The sequence below is a fragment of the Carettochelys insculpta genome, chromosome 20 (genome assembly GCF_033958435.1).
Source record: "Carettochelys insculpta isolate YL-2023 chromosome 20, ASM3395843v1, whole genome shotgun sequence".
Lineage (NCBI taxonomy): Eukaryota > Metazoa > Chordata > Testudines > Carettochelyidae > Carettochelys > Carettochelys insculpta.
The window spans coordinates 20,622,923-20,637,971 of NC_134156.1; the positions used below are offsets into that span (position 1 = coordinate 20,622,923).

Sequence of the window (15,049 nt, forward strand, 5' to 3'; positions counted from 1 at the left end):
GGGTGGGGCAGGGCAGGAGAGAAAAGAACCCTTGATTTGTAGGCTGACTGGCGTGGTTCATGGAAGCGTGTGACCCGTCAGTGTGGGGTTACTGGCTAAAGCGCCCCATCCTGCCAGCCAGCACTTACCTGGCTCTGTGTGTCACTGGAGTCATCAGAACTCCCTCTGTGTTTCCAAGGACCACAACTTCGCCTAGGCCCCATTCAGGTTTGCTTTGCAGTTGAGCTTTCTCCCTGTGCATATCATGGCTGAGAGGCAGTGACAAGAACTCCATCACATGCTGTACCACCAGCATTACAGATAAACAAACATCCCAGGCTCTTGAAGGCTGTAGAGTGGGCCTGTCTCGATTTGCCAGCCAGCGTTATGATTAAGCTCCTGTTTGCTCAGAGCTCTGCCTTGAGCAACATGACCATTATCAATCTGTAAGTAGGGCAGCCAGCCCCATATCCTGCAGCTTCCAGTCCACATGGCAATAAGACGGTGTCGCAGCTCCCTAACACATGAGAAGTGCAGTTAGCTGGACAGCCATTACATGGGCGCATTGTCTGAGCGTCACACAAGATTTTGGCTGCAGGTCTTTAATGAGCATCCCCTAGTCAAACTCATTGCAAAGCTCAGTGCTTTGGAAATCTGTCTGTGGGAGCATCTCAACTTGGCTCCCAAGCGGGATTTGCTCCCCGAGTCCCTAGCATGTTTAGTATTTAATATTCTTTATGGAACTCTTTGAATCCTGAGATAAATAAGAGGCAGGCGGGCGGGCGGGAGCGGCATATGGGGAAGGCCCCTGTGGCTGTGTGAGTTTTGGTGAGTTTGTAGTAAGGAGTCACCATGAAACGCTACAGTTAGCAGAGCTTCAGGGTTCCCTGTAAGCTGAGCCGTTGGGCAGCCCTCCAGGAGCGATTCTAATGCCACCCAGCTGATTAGCAGAGCACCTGCAGCTGGCAGCTGTGTTTCTATAGGTGGTGCACATCCACACATGCCTCGGTGCACATAACAAAATTTATTCTGCCCAGGAATGGAAAAAAATTAGAGGGAACCCTGCAGAGCCCGACCAGTTTTTAAGCAGAAGTCTGGGAACTAACCACCTTGAATGGGCCTTTGCTCAGCAGTGGCTGAAGGCCTGGAAGGCTTTCCAGCGAAATATAATAGCCGTGGGCTTGGAGATCTGCTTAGAGCTGCCTGGTTCTGGCATGGGAATTGTCAGAAGTGTGAGGAGAGGAAACTGACATGATTCAGGAGTCACAAGGAAGAAATGGAAGCCGGGCAATCCATAGCTGATCTGGGAACCAAAGACTGCGGGGCAAGAGGAAAGGTAGTGCTTGTTCAGGAGAGCAGCGCTGCAGGATCGCAGCCAGTGGGGCCAACAGCTGCCATGCGCCTGGGGGCAAGGTGTGAGGGGGGCCCAGCTCGCTGTCCTGGAATGGGTGGGGCCCAAAGTGAAAGGGGCAGGGCCTAGGGCAGGCAGCTCTCAGCACTGCCCAGACCGTGGCCTCGTCTTACTTCCTGGCAGCCAGAGCAGTGGGCCTGACAATAGAGAACGCAGGGCTAGGGACTGCGGAGTAGTGGAGCGTGTACTGCTGGCTTGGGAGTAATACAGCACACCAGGCTGGGTCGGGGCAGTGGCGTAGGGGCTGCAGGCAGAGCTCCAGGCAGCAGCCCGGAAATGCTGATACCCAGTCACATTTTGACCTGAATCCATAGATTGTCGTAATAGCAACAAATACTGCAAGGTTGCATCGGGTACTAACTGAGTTTGACTGCTGACTTTGGCTTAATGCAACTATAGTGCAGACCGCCCTGTCTGCGGTTACCCACTGATTAATAACACCCTGCTGCCTCCAAGCACTTGTGAGACAGCCTGTGGGCACCTAGAAATTCAGGATAGGAACTTGGGATGGGAAACTGTTCTTTCCCTGCTGGCCCAGGGCTGGTCCTGGTGCTGCATTTTGCTGGTGCTTTGTCCTGCCCCATTCTAAATATTCCCACGGAGACCATAACACCTGGACCAGGAGTACTGTGCAGACCCAGCCTTTCAAATGATCGCCTTGTGTCTTTTGAGCACTCCCTTAAAGGTGAGCAGGTTTTGTAATTCTCCCTGGGGATTTAGGAAGATGATTAAATATAGGACAAACAGTACCTTGCTATTTCTAGGACAAGGACAACCTTTCGGCCAGTTTTGGGCTCATCTCCCCGCCTTTTGTGACCAGGGAGGGCTGTTGCTCTATCCAATGTGTTTTCTGCCTGTGAGCTAGACACTGGTGCACGTCTGAATCGTAAGTCCAAACCCACAGAACCCAGATGATGTGTTTGAATCATAGAATCATAGAACACTAGAAGTGGAAGGGACCTCAAGAGCTCATGGAGTCCAATCAGGACCAAGCACCATCAAGACCATCCCTTGATAGATGTCTATCTAACCTGCTCTTAAATATCTCCAGCAATGGAGATTCCACAACTTCCCTAGGCAATTTATTCCGGTGTTGAACCCACCCTGACAGTTAGGAACTTTTTCCAACCTAAATCTTCTTGGTTGCCCTGGAAGCAACCTCCCATTGCTTCTTGTCCTACCCTCAGAGGCCAAGGAGAAAGATTTTACTCCCTCCTCCTTGTAACACTCTTTCGGGTACTTGAAAACCACTATCATGTCCCCTCTCAGTCTTCTCCTTTCTAAACCTGAATAAGACCAGTGCTTTCAGACTTCCCTCATAGCTCATTCTCATTGGTCTTCGCTGGACCTTCTCCAGTTTCTCCACATCTTTCTTGAAACGTAGTGCCCAAAACTTGACAGAATACTCCAATTGAGGCCTAATCAGCACAGAGTAGAGCGGAAGGATGACTTTTTCTGGCTTGCTCACAACACGCCTATTGATGCCACCCAGAATCAGGTTTGCTTTTTTTGCACCGCTGTCACACTATTGACTCCTATTTAGCTTGTGATCCACTGTGACCTCTAGATCCCTTTCTGCAGTATTCCTGCCTGGATGGTCGCTTCCCATGGAAGTTACTTGGCTCGCTGTCCTTTAGCCAGCTGAAGCTTGAGTTGTTCCAGACAGTGTGACAGAGTTTGTTTGTTCTACACTCTGCTGAGGGAAAAATAGAGGAGTCTGTGAATGCAATCCACCACTCTGGAGCTTGTGTATTATATTCTAATAAGGGCACATCTGTGAGTCAGGAAACACTTGGCCTTGAGCCTGGTAGACACTCCTCCTGGAGAGCTGAGTGCATGTCTCCTGTACCTCCCTGCTGGAGTGCACAGGGCGGAGTGCTTTGCAGTGAGTGTCTCCTCCCTTTTATCTTGTGCTTGTGAGCTAGAGATAGCAAAACTGCCTTTGATGTAACAGGCTTTTCCTTGACACTGATCCTCTCTGAACTGGTTCCTCCCCACACCTCACCCAGCGTCTGACAGTTCTAGCAGCTGTTGAGAGTTGTTTTGGGAGGCAGTTTGCTGACTGCACTGTCTGTACACTGCCTTGCATTATCTCGCTTAGGTAGCCTTTGCTTTCCACTCCAGCACCACTTGGTATTGCCGAGCGGTACCAGCTGGGTCAATTTCGGAGCTGCAGCCAGTGTCCTGTTTTGAATAAGGATCATTAGCAATAGAAATGGAAAAATGGGTACAAGCAATAGGCAAAGAGGCGTGTGTCAGCAGTTTAATGTCAAAGGAATATTCCTGATGCACAGTCAATACTTGAAACAAACGAAGCCATTTAGAGCAAACATCAAATGGTCGGCTTTTTTTTTTAAATAATAAAGTCATGAATCACTAGACATCTGTCATGCCTGGTGGCAAAGCTTCGCTATTCTCTAGAGCCGTTCATCAGAGGGCTTGAGTTAAGATTGGCAAGTCACCTGTGCAGCAAGAATTGTAGAAGGCGTTTTAGAGACGAGTAACTTGAGTATAAATATATTGACAAACCTCTCAAGTGTAGACAAAGCCAACTACTTTTACAGCTTGTTGTCCTTCCTATATAGACATACAGTAAATCCCCAACTTGTGCATAGGTCGCATTCCTGGGCAACTATGCATAAGTTGAATTTCCTGTAAGTTGGGACCAGATGGGAGAGGGGCCCCAGTCCTGGCTGTGCCTGGCTCCCAGCTCCCCTCTGCTTGCAGGAGCCGGGAAGCTGACCAGCACAGCAGCGATGGCAGGAAGCCAGGAACCAGTGGTCAGTTTCCTGGCTACTGCAAATGGAGGAGAGCTGGGACAGGAGGGGAACCCGGACCCAGGCTACCACCTAGTTCCCAGCTCTTCACCACTCACAATTTCGACTCGCGTTATTGCAAGTAACACAGGTTGAAATTGGGTAAGGTGGGGCTTTACTGTACTGGCATATGGCTCTATTGTAACAGTGGGATGACATCCATAGCAGCTGGCTTACCACTTTCACTTCACTTCTATAGCTAAAGCAGTATGACTGTTGTGTGTAGATAAGACCTAATTTTAAGCATGCAAGGAGACTCCCTGAACTTGATTCTCCTTTATGCTATGGGTTGGTCTGGGACACGTTGGGGTAATGTGCTATCCAAGTGCGTGATGTCTAAAGCATATTAAGGTGCTGCACATCAGTAGTGTCCATGTAGCCAGTTGTGCCATTTGGGACAATACTACATTAAGCGCATGAAGGCTTTGTTTGTTCCTCTAAGTTTAAAGCACTGCTCCGGCAAAGTTTCCAAGCACCAGTGCTGAGCTAGAGGTAAACCACTTCCAGGAGGGAAGTGGCGAACAGTGCTGGAAGCCTGTTTACACTGATGCTTTCCAGGGCTGTAACTTCCTGCACTTTTGGGGGCGGGCGGTGGTGTGTGTGCGTGTTTCAAACCCCAGAGGGAGGAGGTTACAATGTAGACAAGACCTAGGAAACCTTTCCTTTGCCCCAGTAGAATCAGCATGGACCAACTCACGCTTTGGAAACCACAGTGTGTCACTCCACTGTAAAAATAAACCCTAAGGCCAGTTTACACTGTTCAGCTCCTTTACAGGGGCCTTAACAGAGGCCATTTCAAGGCTTTTATATGCCAAGTGGTGCAGCGTGGCCTCTATGTACATGGACATTTTTGTGGGTGGAAAAATTGTTTTCTGGTTTTCTTAACAATAATAATAAAAAAAACCAGAACCCCAAACCTGAATTTTTTAAAAATAAAAAAAAATGGTACCACAAAAGCTTTTAGAAAAGTGAAAACAAAATCAGTATTAAAAGCGCCTATGAAGAGAAAGGAAACTAACTGGTTTCTAAATTTGCCACCCCAAAACTGGCATTTTTTGTGGAAATGGTATTGCACCTTCATGAGTAGTAGCTATGTTCATTTATTCAGCGTCAGGCCCACTGACTGGGGTGACAGGGGAGAAAGGGGACAATTGCCCTGGGGATTCAGCTCCGGCTGCTGTCACTACTTCACGTTAGATAAATGAGTAGAGCCCTCGTAAGAACCAGTTACGCAAAAATACGCTTCTAGGAGGAGTCACTGCCTCACCTCAGGCAGTTAGGGGTTGGCTTATAAGTCTGAAGCATGAGGTTTATATCCTTCAAACATTCGTATAATATCTAATGGACCTGCATGAAGCTATTGGGCTTATATCTCATTCTGTTCAGAAATCTGACTCTTCAAAGCTGTTTTCCCCAGGTCGTAGCTGTGCGTTTGACAGATTAGTGGCGCATGAGAGTAAAAAGCGTTCAGTTGTGTCTGGAGATGGCTTTTTTTTTTTTAATACCCTTATTTCCTGGGGTGTAGGTTTCTTCCTGTCCCTCTTGTGGGTGGACACATATCTTCTGTAGGGAAATAAATCCTGTAGCGGGAAGCTCAAGCTTTGAGCATGTCTGATAACGCTGGGGTACAGACACAGCCTATTCCTGGACAAGCTCTTCCAGAGGAGATATTCTGGACTCGCTTATTCTGAAATAGCGTGGCTACATCCAAAATGCATTTTGAAATTGTGCTCAGTTATTCTGGAATAGTATCGACACACACAGTAGAGCCAATTTCCAAAAAGAGCTATTGGACTCACTATGGCTCATTTCGAAGTAGACTCTATTCCCTGTGTACACAGCCGGTATTTCAAAATACCTGTTGCAAAACAGGCATTATTCCTCATACACGGAGGTTTACCCATTTCGAAATCAGGCACACGCTAGTTTGAAATTGTTTTGAAGTAGCGGTTGTGTTGGGTCGACGCTCGCATAGTTATTTCAAAATCGTGGGAGCCATTTGGAAATAACTTGTCTGTGTGGACCTACCCGTGGGGTGGAGGGAGGTTGTGACTTTTTAGAGACACTACGGCAGCATAGACAGGGAGCGCCGCTTGGGTGTGCGGGGGGCTATGTCAGAGAGGTACCTGGGTTCTGTTGCGTCATGCCTCAGCTCACCTAAGCTGTCTATGTTGCTGTGTATAGGGCTGTCCCAAGGAGAGGGCAGGTCCTGAGGCACCCGTCCTAGTGCCCTAGGTGTGGGGCCCAGGGCAACGACCCTGTGCCACAGACTCCACACTGCCCCTTACTCCCTCCCAACCACCTGGGCCAGGGACTACCTCAGGCAGGGTGCCGCAGCAGCAGGGCGTCGCTTCCCTTTGCCCCTCACACCCCTGCACTTCCTGCACGTCACCAGCCGCAGCACTGCAGCCTCCCAGCCTGCTGCCATGGAGAAGTGGGGCTCAGTGGGCCGGGAGGGCTCAGCAGAGCAGAGCAGAGCAGGCTGCTGCTTGTGACAACCGCGTGGTGAACGTGGGGGTAGGGGGCTGAGGGCAGGTGACCCCTTACTGCTGCCACCCTCCACTGCCTGCTGCCACACCCACCCCAGGTAATACTCCCTCTTCCTGTCCATAGGCATGTCCTGACCTAGGCCTCCCGCTTTGGGGAGCCCATGGCGGTCGCCCAGCTCTCCCTACAGATGAGATGGCTCTGGCTGGTTATACCTGGGCAGGGGGCTGTACTTCACACAGCACCATTAGGTGTGTGCAGGAGAGGGGTAAAGCATATGCCTGTGGTTGGGAAAGAAGACAGGACAGGGCAGAGGGGAAACTGTATTTCTGTGACCTGTGCTGTCCTGAGGAGAAGGCTCAGAGCGCTGACTGGCTCCTCCCCAGGGGCTGCCCCTTGTTTCCATTGCACGTTACTAAAACACCAGCTCTTCAGCCCCGTATTTTTCTGTCCCCACCCCCCCCCACCCCCCGCCGTCTTGCTCTGTGCCTCAGACAGGCTGGGGCCTGCAAAAGGCCAGCAGGACTCGGCATTCCAGAGCCTGAGCGGTCCTGGTAACCGCATTCCAAGGGCAGCTTAGCACACGCGTGAATCGCCTTAGCCAGCGAGGCGGCGTGTGGGGATTTGGAGCGCTCCTGAGCAGTTTCACAAAGGCTCCGGTAATGGTACCAGGCGGGACACCCTGGTGCTGAGGATCCCAGAAATACCTGGAGCTCATGGTAAGCCCAGCTCCTGCAGCTGCTCTGTGACCAGTGGGCTGGAAGGCGGCTGGAAGTTAGGAGTGTCTGCAGCCCCTCTGGCCTCTCTGGGGAGATTGTTGCTTTAGTGACCTGGCGGCAGTGGCACTGACTGAGCTGCTAGGATAGCAGGGCTCTTGTTCTGCCTTTTGCAGCCAGCATGGTCTGGCTGCTGAGGGACTGGGGAGCAAGATCTGCCCTTGGTGCTACTGCTGAATCACGGTGTGCCTTTTCGAGAGGTTGCTTAGCCTCCCTGTGCCTCAGTTTCTCATCTGTAAGCGTTGGTCAGACACTGAAATCTTTGCCTGACAGGCTCTGGGTAGGAGCACATGACAGCATCTGCAAGGGAATCTCATAATGCATGAAATCAGCCCTGACTGCTTCAAGCTCAAGTACGTGCAAATATCTCAGCTGTAGGTAGCAGAAAAGAGGCTGCACGTCTGCCTCCCTGCCGCCAGCCAGGAAAGCAGGTTTGAAGCAGCTCACCTGTGACCACGTCCTCTCAAAAGGCCATGATATGGTCTCCTTTCCCTTATTTGGGTTATGAGGGCAGAGGCCCAGCTGGTGCATTCTAGCCCTAACAACCTCCAGGATGGCTTCTCATCCCATGAAAGCACATGGGGTGGGGAGAAGATGAGCTGGTGAGTCGAAGGGAGCTAACACACTGCATGGACGTTGCCCCATCAGACCTAGTCTCTGTTACGTTCTCCCCATGGAACTTGTACATGAGAACATTAAGGCCCTGGGATTTCCCCCGCACCCTCTGAACATGGAAAAATATGCTAATGTGTAATGTTTAATTTGAATATGGGAGAGATGCTGCTTGCCCACTTTAGCCAAAGTGTGCTGGTTTTCCTTCACTCTTGTACAGGCCGGTGACTGTCAGGCCACCTGCTCCTTAATCGTATCACTCAACAGCTGTGAACGTTCTTCCTAAACTTGGCCTGACAGCTGCCGCCAACTTCAGCAGATGGTTCTAATTTTTAGCCCGGTGGAAACTTTATGAATCACTTCAACTCCTTCCCCGGGAGGAAACCTCTTGTGATTCATCCCCACATGGTTCCAAGCAGAGATTATCTGACAGTCCGGCTCGCCAGGCTCACTTGGCTCTGTAATTTTATTCTGCCTCAAAGGAGATCAGCCAGTATGGATGCAGGGTGTCACAGAGACTGAACTAGACATAATCCACCCCATCCATTGCTTGTCACCTTCCCTCCCCATAATAAGGCTGTGGCTGTGAAGGGAGAGTTCTTTACAATGGAACGAGTGACTCAGTGGAGATGAATTGTGCCGTTCCAGTGCATGATCTAAGAGACATGAAGTCATTATGAACTTGTGGCTTGGTTGCTGGCCCCACAGAACTGTGAAGGTCTCTTAGATGTCCTGCTGCCGGCTGAGCTGTAATAATAGCAGGAAGGACCAGAATGCCTCTTGTTTTCTTGCAGTCATCCCAGAGGGTGTTCACAGGGGAAGTTACAATGAAACATAAACACATTCCTTTCACGAGCTCCAAACCTTCTGCTGCTCCTCTTTGAAAGACCTTGGGACTAGTTAGTTCAGTTCATGCCACAGGACTGGTATTGGAGTAGGAAACACAAAAGTAGTTAACTTCACTGGAGTGATACCAGGACAAATTCTGTATGGCTGTATGGAGAAGGTTAACTGCTGTATTGAGGCAGGGACAGAATGAGGTCTCTGTTAAACCCGATCATCTTTTAAGCCAAGCAGATTGCTCCGCTGAGTTGCAGCGTTGATCAGGAACAGCTCCGCTGGTCTTGTTGGAACACAGACAAGCTGACAGTGTGTCTTTAGTGCTGTTCCATCACCCAAAGAAAAAGAAGCCTCTTCCGGGGAGCTGCTGCATTCTGGCAAATGCGGTTTCTGTTGTAACATTGATACCTTATTAACAATGAAAGGGGAAAACAGGGGAGGCTGTTGGAAATATGCAGAATGGTTGACCAAATCTCTAATGCGGAGTTAGTGCCTGTCAGCTATTCCTCAAGTGGTGGAAAGGGCCTCCAAGGGCCCTGCCTCCAGAAAGTGCAAGAAAAGGTTAGAAAGGACTAATAAAAAATTGACAGAGTGAGATGCAGAATCTTACCCTGACACACGTCTCTTGCCGCTTCATTTACCAGCAAGCCACATGCTCCTCAGGGATGGATGCAGGAAAACATCAATGGCTCTTACTCAAGACCTGTAAGCTGGTGGGGGAGGCAGACAGGTTGCCACTGCAAGCCCCGCCTGGTCCGTGGGTTGTGGCAGCGCTCAAGGCAGGAACAGGCAAAATCTTCTTACCTTGGATCCCCTGACTTGTTGTGTTCTTTTCTTCCTTTAGACTCTGTTTCACCCCAATAGTGGAGCAGCTGGAAGGGACGGCGAGATAAAGGCACTACGGCTGGCTCAGTACAAAGCATTTTACACTACGGGTAGAGTCTCTTTGAATTTACACAATGCAGGAAAAAGCCCCCCGTGCCCTTGAGGAGAGATTTAAACATCCCGGCAGACTGAGCCAAAAAAAGCACAAATCCAGCCGCTCCCACAAACCAGAAAATGACTCAAACCCTCACCCTAGCCACAGGTACCTTCCCGGCAGGCTTCGTGGCCCAGAGCGAGTGACCTTCAGGGCAGCTTCAGACCAAGCAGAGGCTGAATTCCAAAAGTGAAGGTCCCTCCCAGAGATTGTGCTGCCAGCAGCTCCTCTCAGCCCCAGATTGGGCATGGCACCTAGGCACGTGGCTTCTGTGGGACAAGCCCAGGGCGTGAAGGTGGGCATGTGCTGCGGTGCTTTGCTTGACTGGAACAAGGATGGAAAAGGGGCTGTAGCCACAGCACCTCTGATGGTCATGGCTACTGATACTGGCCACCTCTGGAAGCACAGCTGGGGAAGCAGACACCCAGGGTACTTCGACAGAAGTTAGGGAGGAAGGAGAGGGGAGCAAGAGGCACGACAGGCTCCTCCAGAGCCCCCTGGAGAGCGCAGGGTCCATTAATCTGTGAGGCTGGATGATAAAATTTGGTCCTGCCCCACCGCAGTTTCACACCTGTACCCAATCCTACGGCTCCTGTTCATAGCAGTTGGCGTGTAGCCGCTGCAGAGCTGGCGCATCCCTGCTTGGGTCACTGGTTACCAGCAGCATTGGCCCTGCTCCTGTTCCTCTCCAGCTCATTCGTTTTAACCTTTGGCTCGCTTTGCTTTCTTGTGTCGCTGCGGTTCCCTTTTCGAGCAGTCCACAACCAGCTTTGTGTCCTTCCCTTGCCCGTGGAGCCTGCAAAAGCTAGAATTGCCTAACTGGGTCAAACTCAGGTCAGCCCATGAAAACCTGTGCACACCCTTACTGCGGGGCTTCCACCACAGTGGCAGTCTCTGTCGCAGTACAGGAATTCTGCTCTAATTACTGGAGGCTGGCATGCTCGTATCCTTTGCCAGATAACGCAGCAAGCCCTAGGACTGTCAGTCCATAGCATTTAGCTCCCTGCCCTTTCTTGGTGTGAGTCCTAAAGAGCAGACAGTGTCTTTGATAGGGGGGGTTCCGATGCAGCACCTCTGCATGGTAAATGGTTCTAGGCAGCGGTGTTTCCTGTAAGCTTAGCTCCTGGGGCAGCTGCATGGGAGAGATTCAGATGTCACCCAGCTGATTAGCAGAGCATCCACAGCCTGCATCATGTTTCTATTGGTGGTGCACATCTGCGTCAGCCTTGGTGCATATAAAATGTATTCCACCCACAAAAGGTAAAAACAGGGGGAACATTGCTAGGCAAGGCTTTTCCTCACCTGTCACTGGAATGATCCATGTAGACTTCACAGCTTTCCGATCTGCTGATAGGTTGTTACAACATGTCTATCAAGGTCGTGGATACTGTAGGTGCAAGAGTAGCTGTACACTGTGGAACCACACTGCTCTCCTTTGCTTTCAAGTAACTCATTTGCTCTACTTATAGCTGCTGGCCTAAGCCTCTGCCACTCCCTTGCCATCAGATGTACCTGCTGCATTCAGGCTGCTGCATCCACAGCTAACTGTTGGCACTGCAGCAGGGATGGCTCCCAGGGGACTTGAGTTTTACTCTGGGTTTCCTTTGCAGGCGGCGCAAAAGCCTGCGACGGAAGTGTCGGCCTGGAAGAGCATCACCAACCGCCACTGGTTTTTAATTTGGCGCGTGACTGTCAGGAGCAGCTGCCGCTGGACGTGACGTCTGGCGAGTATCAGGCTGCATTACCTGCGATAACCAGGGCTATGATGGACTTTCTTCAGGATATTGCAACAGATAACGTCTCAGCTGCTGATTACTCCCACGATCCAGCAGCGATGCCCTGCTGCAACCCCCAGCATGTAGTTTGCCGCTGTCAGGCTGGCTGCTGAAGCCCAGCCATGGTAGACTGTAATTGGGAGCCGGCGACACGAGATTTGCACTGAATCAGCTGTCAGCTCAGTCTGTGCTGTTCTACGGATGCTCTCAGCAAATACATCTGATGGTGTCCAAAGCAGCTTGAAGGACTAATGTATCCATGTTTTGCTACCATTAGCATGGATGGCCAACCTGGTTCTCTTTGCATGGTGGTTAGAACAGCCTAGCCCCCATTGCATCCCTGGGAGCCAGTGCAAGGGGAGTGTTTCGCAACAATCACCTCTTCTCCTGCATGACTAAGAGCTGGTAGATCTAGCTCCGTGGTTTTCATCCCCTTTACCCCTGTGGGCCATGTCCAAAATGCCCTGTACATCCCCGAGGGCTGCAAGTCTCTGCCGTGTGCGTGGCAAGTGACCACAGGTTGGGAACTGCTGCGGACTAGACGGGGGTTGAGGGACGGGGAAGAACAAGGCATAATGCGGTTCATGGGTGCACTAGGTGACAGGCGGTTGGCTCCCAGCCCTAGTCTGTAGCATGGCTCCTGCCTGTTTTGTGCAGGACACCTGCTGCAAAACGTGTGCCCCTCTGAGCTGAGCCTGTCTTGAAGGGGACTGGGGGTGCAATGAGAGAGGATGAGCCCAGTGGCGCTCAGATGAGGAGGAAGGGGAACAGGGAAGCAGTGGATTAAATATTTCTACATACGGCCTTGGCCTGTGTAGAAGCCTTGAGAGCTGGACTCTGAGAGCCACACATCTTTGGCCATTCCTGGGAGGGAAGCGGTAATCTCTACTCCCTCTGGCAACACAAGGGCCTCCTGTCTCCAGGTGGGTTTTTCCCTCTATTGCTAAGCCAAGACAGGCTTGACCTGAAACTTGGCTGAGGGCTGTGGCCCAGCTCTGTACCCTAGGGCCAGGGAAATCGCACAAGGAACTGACCTCCTAGCGATGTGACCTGCTGACAAGTAGTAAGGCCAACACCGTCACCCGTGCTCCCTGTAAGCTGTGTGATTGGGCAGCCACTCAGGAGAGATTACAGTGCCACCTGGCCAGTTAGCAGAGCCCTTGCAACTGGGCTTCGTGCTTTTATTGGTGGTGCACAGCTGCACATGCCTTGGTGCACAAATTTATTCTGCACCTGGATGGGAAAGAGTAGAGGGAACATTGCTGCTCTCCCCTAACGTGGCCCGTCCATAGCTACAAAAGGTTACCAGCCTCCCCCGTAGTAATGCCCTGTACGTCCATCGCATCTTGCGCCTCTGAGGGTCGCAAGTGTTAGCTCAGCCTAAATGGCTGGGGGGGGGTGGTCCTGCTGTGAGCAGAGGTCTGAACTAGATGAGCTCTTGAGGTCTCTTCCACGCCTAATCTTCTAGGATTCCTCCAGCACAGCAGGCGGTGTCTGAACTGGGAATGGTTTAGAGAGAGGGCGTGATGGGCACAGCAAGAGCAGGGTGCCCTTCTACCACCTTGGCCACTAACAGAGCTCCTTGGCACAAAGCAGCCCAGCCTTGAGACCAACTTAGTAGTTCCCTGCATAGTGCTGGAAAGCCACCACAGCCCCCTGCCTCACGAGGCTGCTCTGGCAGACCTGGGAATCTGGACCATTACCTCCATATTACAATCAGGGAATCCAGGGCAAAAGTTAAGTGATTCCCCCAAGGGGGCAGCAGGTCAGTGTCACAGCAGCAAAGAGACCAGACTTCGCACACCCTATACAATGCGCCTGCAGTGGCTGGGCAGAGGGTAGCTTAGTCCAGATTCCACAGCAGCTGGGTTAAGTCCCTGCTCTAACCACCAGGCCCTTAACTCCAAAAACAGTATTGTCTGAAACCAACAGGTCAGCGCACAGTGGAAGGCGGTGGGCTGTGATTTATAAACAGTAGAAACTAAAACTAGGAGCAGTTCCACTGATAATCTGCAGCCCTCCCCCACCCCAAACAGCAAAAACGCCCACAACCAGCAGCCACTGACACATGATGACTTTATTACTAGAGTTCTGGTAGAGCTCAAACATCATAAACTAGGGGTTTTCCCCCATTATCAGCCTAATATCCCTGCAAAAATACTCTGCAGGGGAAAATATGCATGTACTGTACAAAGGCATAGTTTAACAGGCTTTATACACATAAACCAGCATAAATTAGAAAAGGGAAACCCCAGGTATATAAAATTCAGGTTACATACAAACCGAGTCAGGTTAGCATTTACAAAAGGGAGGGGGACGGGTCTCACGTCTCAGTTGTTAAATACAGACTGTGCACACGGTACATTTGTAGCACACCCATAAACCACAGCAAACAGGCTGGAGGGGCGAAGTTACCACTTGAACACATTGTAGGAAAAGTACTGCGGCACGTCTGGTAGTGCCCCCTGTTGAAGGTGTGCCCACAGATCCATTCTTCCATCGAGCTGGGTTTTTCCAAACCACCTCCCAGCGCCTGTCCTGAATCCAGACCTTGGCTTCTTGTCATGACCTCTTCACCTTGCGCGGCTGACCTCCACGGCACAAGATTATCTACCAAAACCAAAACAGAACTGCCTTACTTTCCCCCAGCCCCGGCCTGCGAAGCAGGGAGCACTGAAGCAGGCTTTGCACACAGGCAGGGGGAGAAGGTGCCATGCAGCGTTTTACTTTCTGGTCAGCGCGAGCTGCGCAGGTTGGTTACTTTCTGCCCTGCGTGTACAGTAACGGGAACAGGAACCATTGGGCCGGGTGTTAATCTATCCCTTATCCGGCTGCCATCCCAGCCACAACACAGAGACTAAAAAAAGCAGACAGAGCGTGCAGAGATGCTGGATCGCTACGTGTCAGCTAGGAACAGCGGTAACGGAATACGGCACCTCCTCAGGACCCAGGCAGGAAACACACAAGGGCAAGGACTTTTAACAGCTACTTCATACCAGCCTGGCACATGAGCCACAACAACGCGCTAATGACCTCTAGGGAAGAACACCCCTTATGGAGAACTCTGGGCTGGGGATGTGCTGGTAGGGGTCTCACACCCCCCTACACCCAGTGGGGTTTCTATGCTCTACAAAGGCTCCATGCAGCAGCTAAAATGTTCTATTTCAGCGCACAGAGGCCTGCTGGGATAAGCTGTCCCCCAGTTCCTACTGAAATGTACTTTGCGCCAAGTTGCAGAGCGGTTGAATGCTGTTTCAGTCCTGGTTTGATAGGGAAAAAAGTAAGCGACTTTACTCTTGGTAAGCCTGCAAGGAACTGGTAGCTCTAGTTTATGGTCTTTCAGCCACACAAATTACCGAATTTTATATATAATG

General features: G+C 51.0%; 2 protein-coding genes across 8 annotated transcripts in view; one reads left to right on the plus strand and one right to left on the minus strand.

Moving 5' to 3' along the window:
* Positions 1–13,601, plus strand: part of ARSG (arylsulfatase G) — a 100,716-nt gene extending 87,115 nt beyond the window's left edge. For 4 of the 6 annotated variants that reach the window (XM_075014970.1, XM_075014969.1, XM_075014973.1 and 1 more), the window contains 2 exons: positions 9,766–9,856; positions 11,511–13,601. In XM_075014970.1, coding sequence (XP_074871071.1) covers positions 9,766–9,856; positions 11,511–11,788 — 369 coding nt within the window. In that variant the 3' untranslated portion in view covers positions 11,789–13,601. The remainder of the gene's footprint in view (positions 1–9,765; positions 9,857–11,510) is intronic. The other 2 variants (XM_075014974.1, XM_075014975.1) reach the window with 2 other exon arrangements.
* Positions 13,602–13,734: 133 nt separating this feature from the next.
* The window catches only part of WIPI1 (WD repeat domain, phosphoinositide interacting 1), a 36,002-nt gene continuing 34,687 nt past the window's right edge, over positions 13,735–15,049 (minus strand). For both annotated transcript variants that reach the window (XM_075014977.1, XM_075014978.1), the window contains exon 13: positions 13,735–14,285. In XM_075014977.1, the coding sequence (XP_074871078.1) occupies positions 14,238–14,285 (48 nt within the window). In that variant the 3' untranslated portion in view covers positions 13,735–14,237. The remainder of the gene's footprint in view (positions 14,286–15,049) is intronic.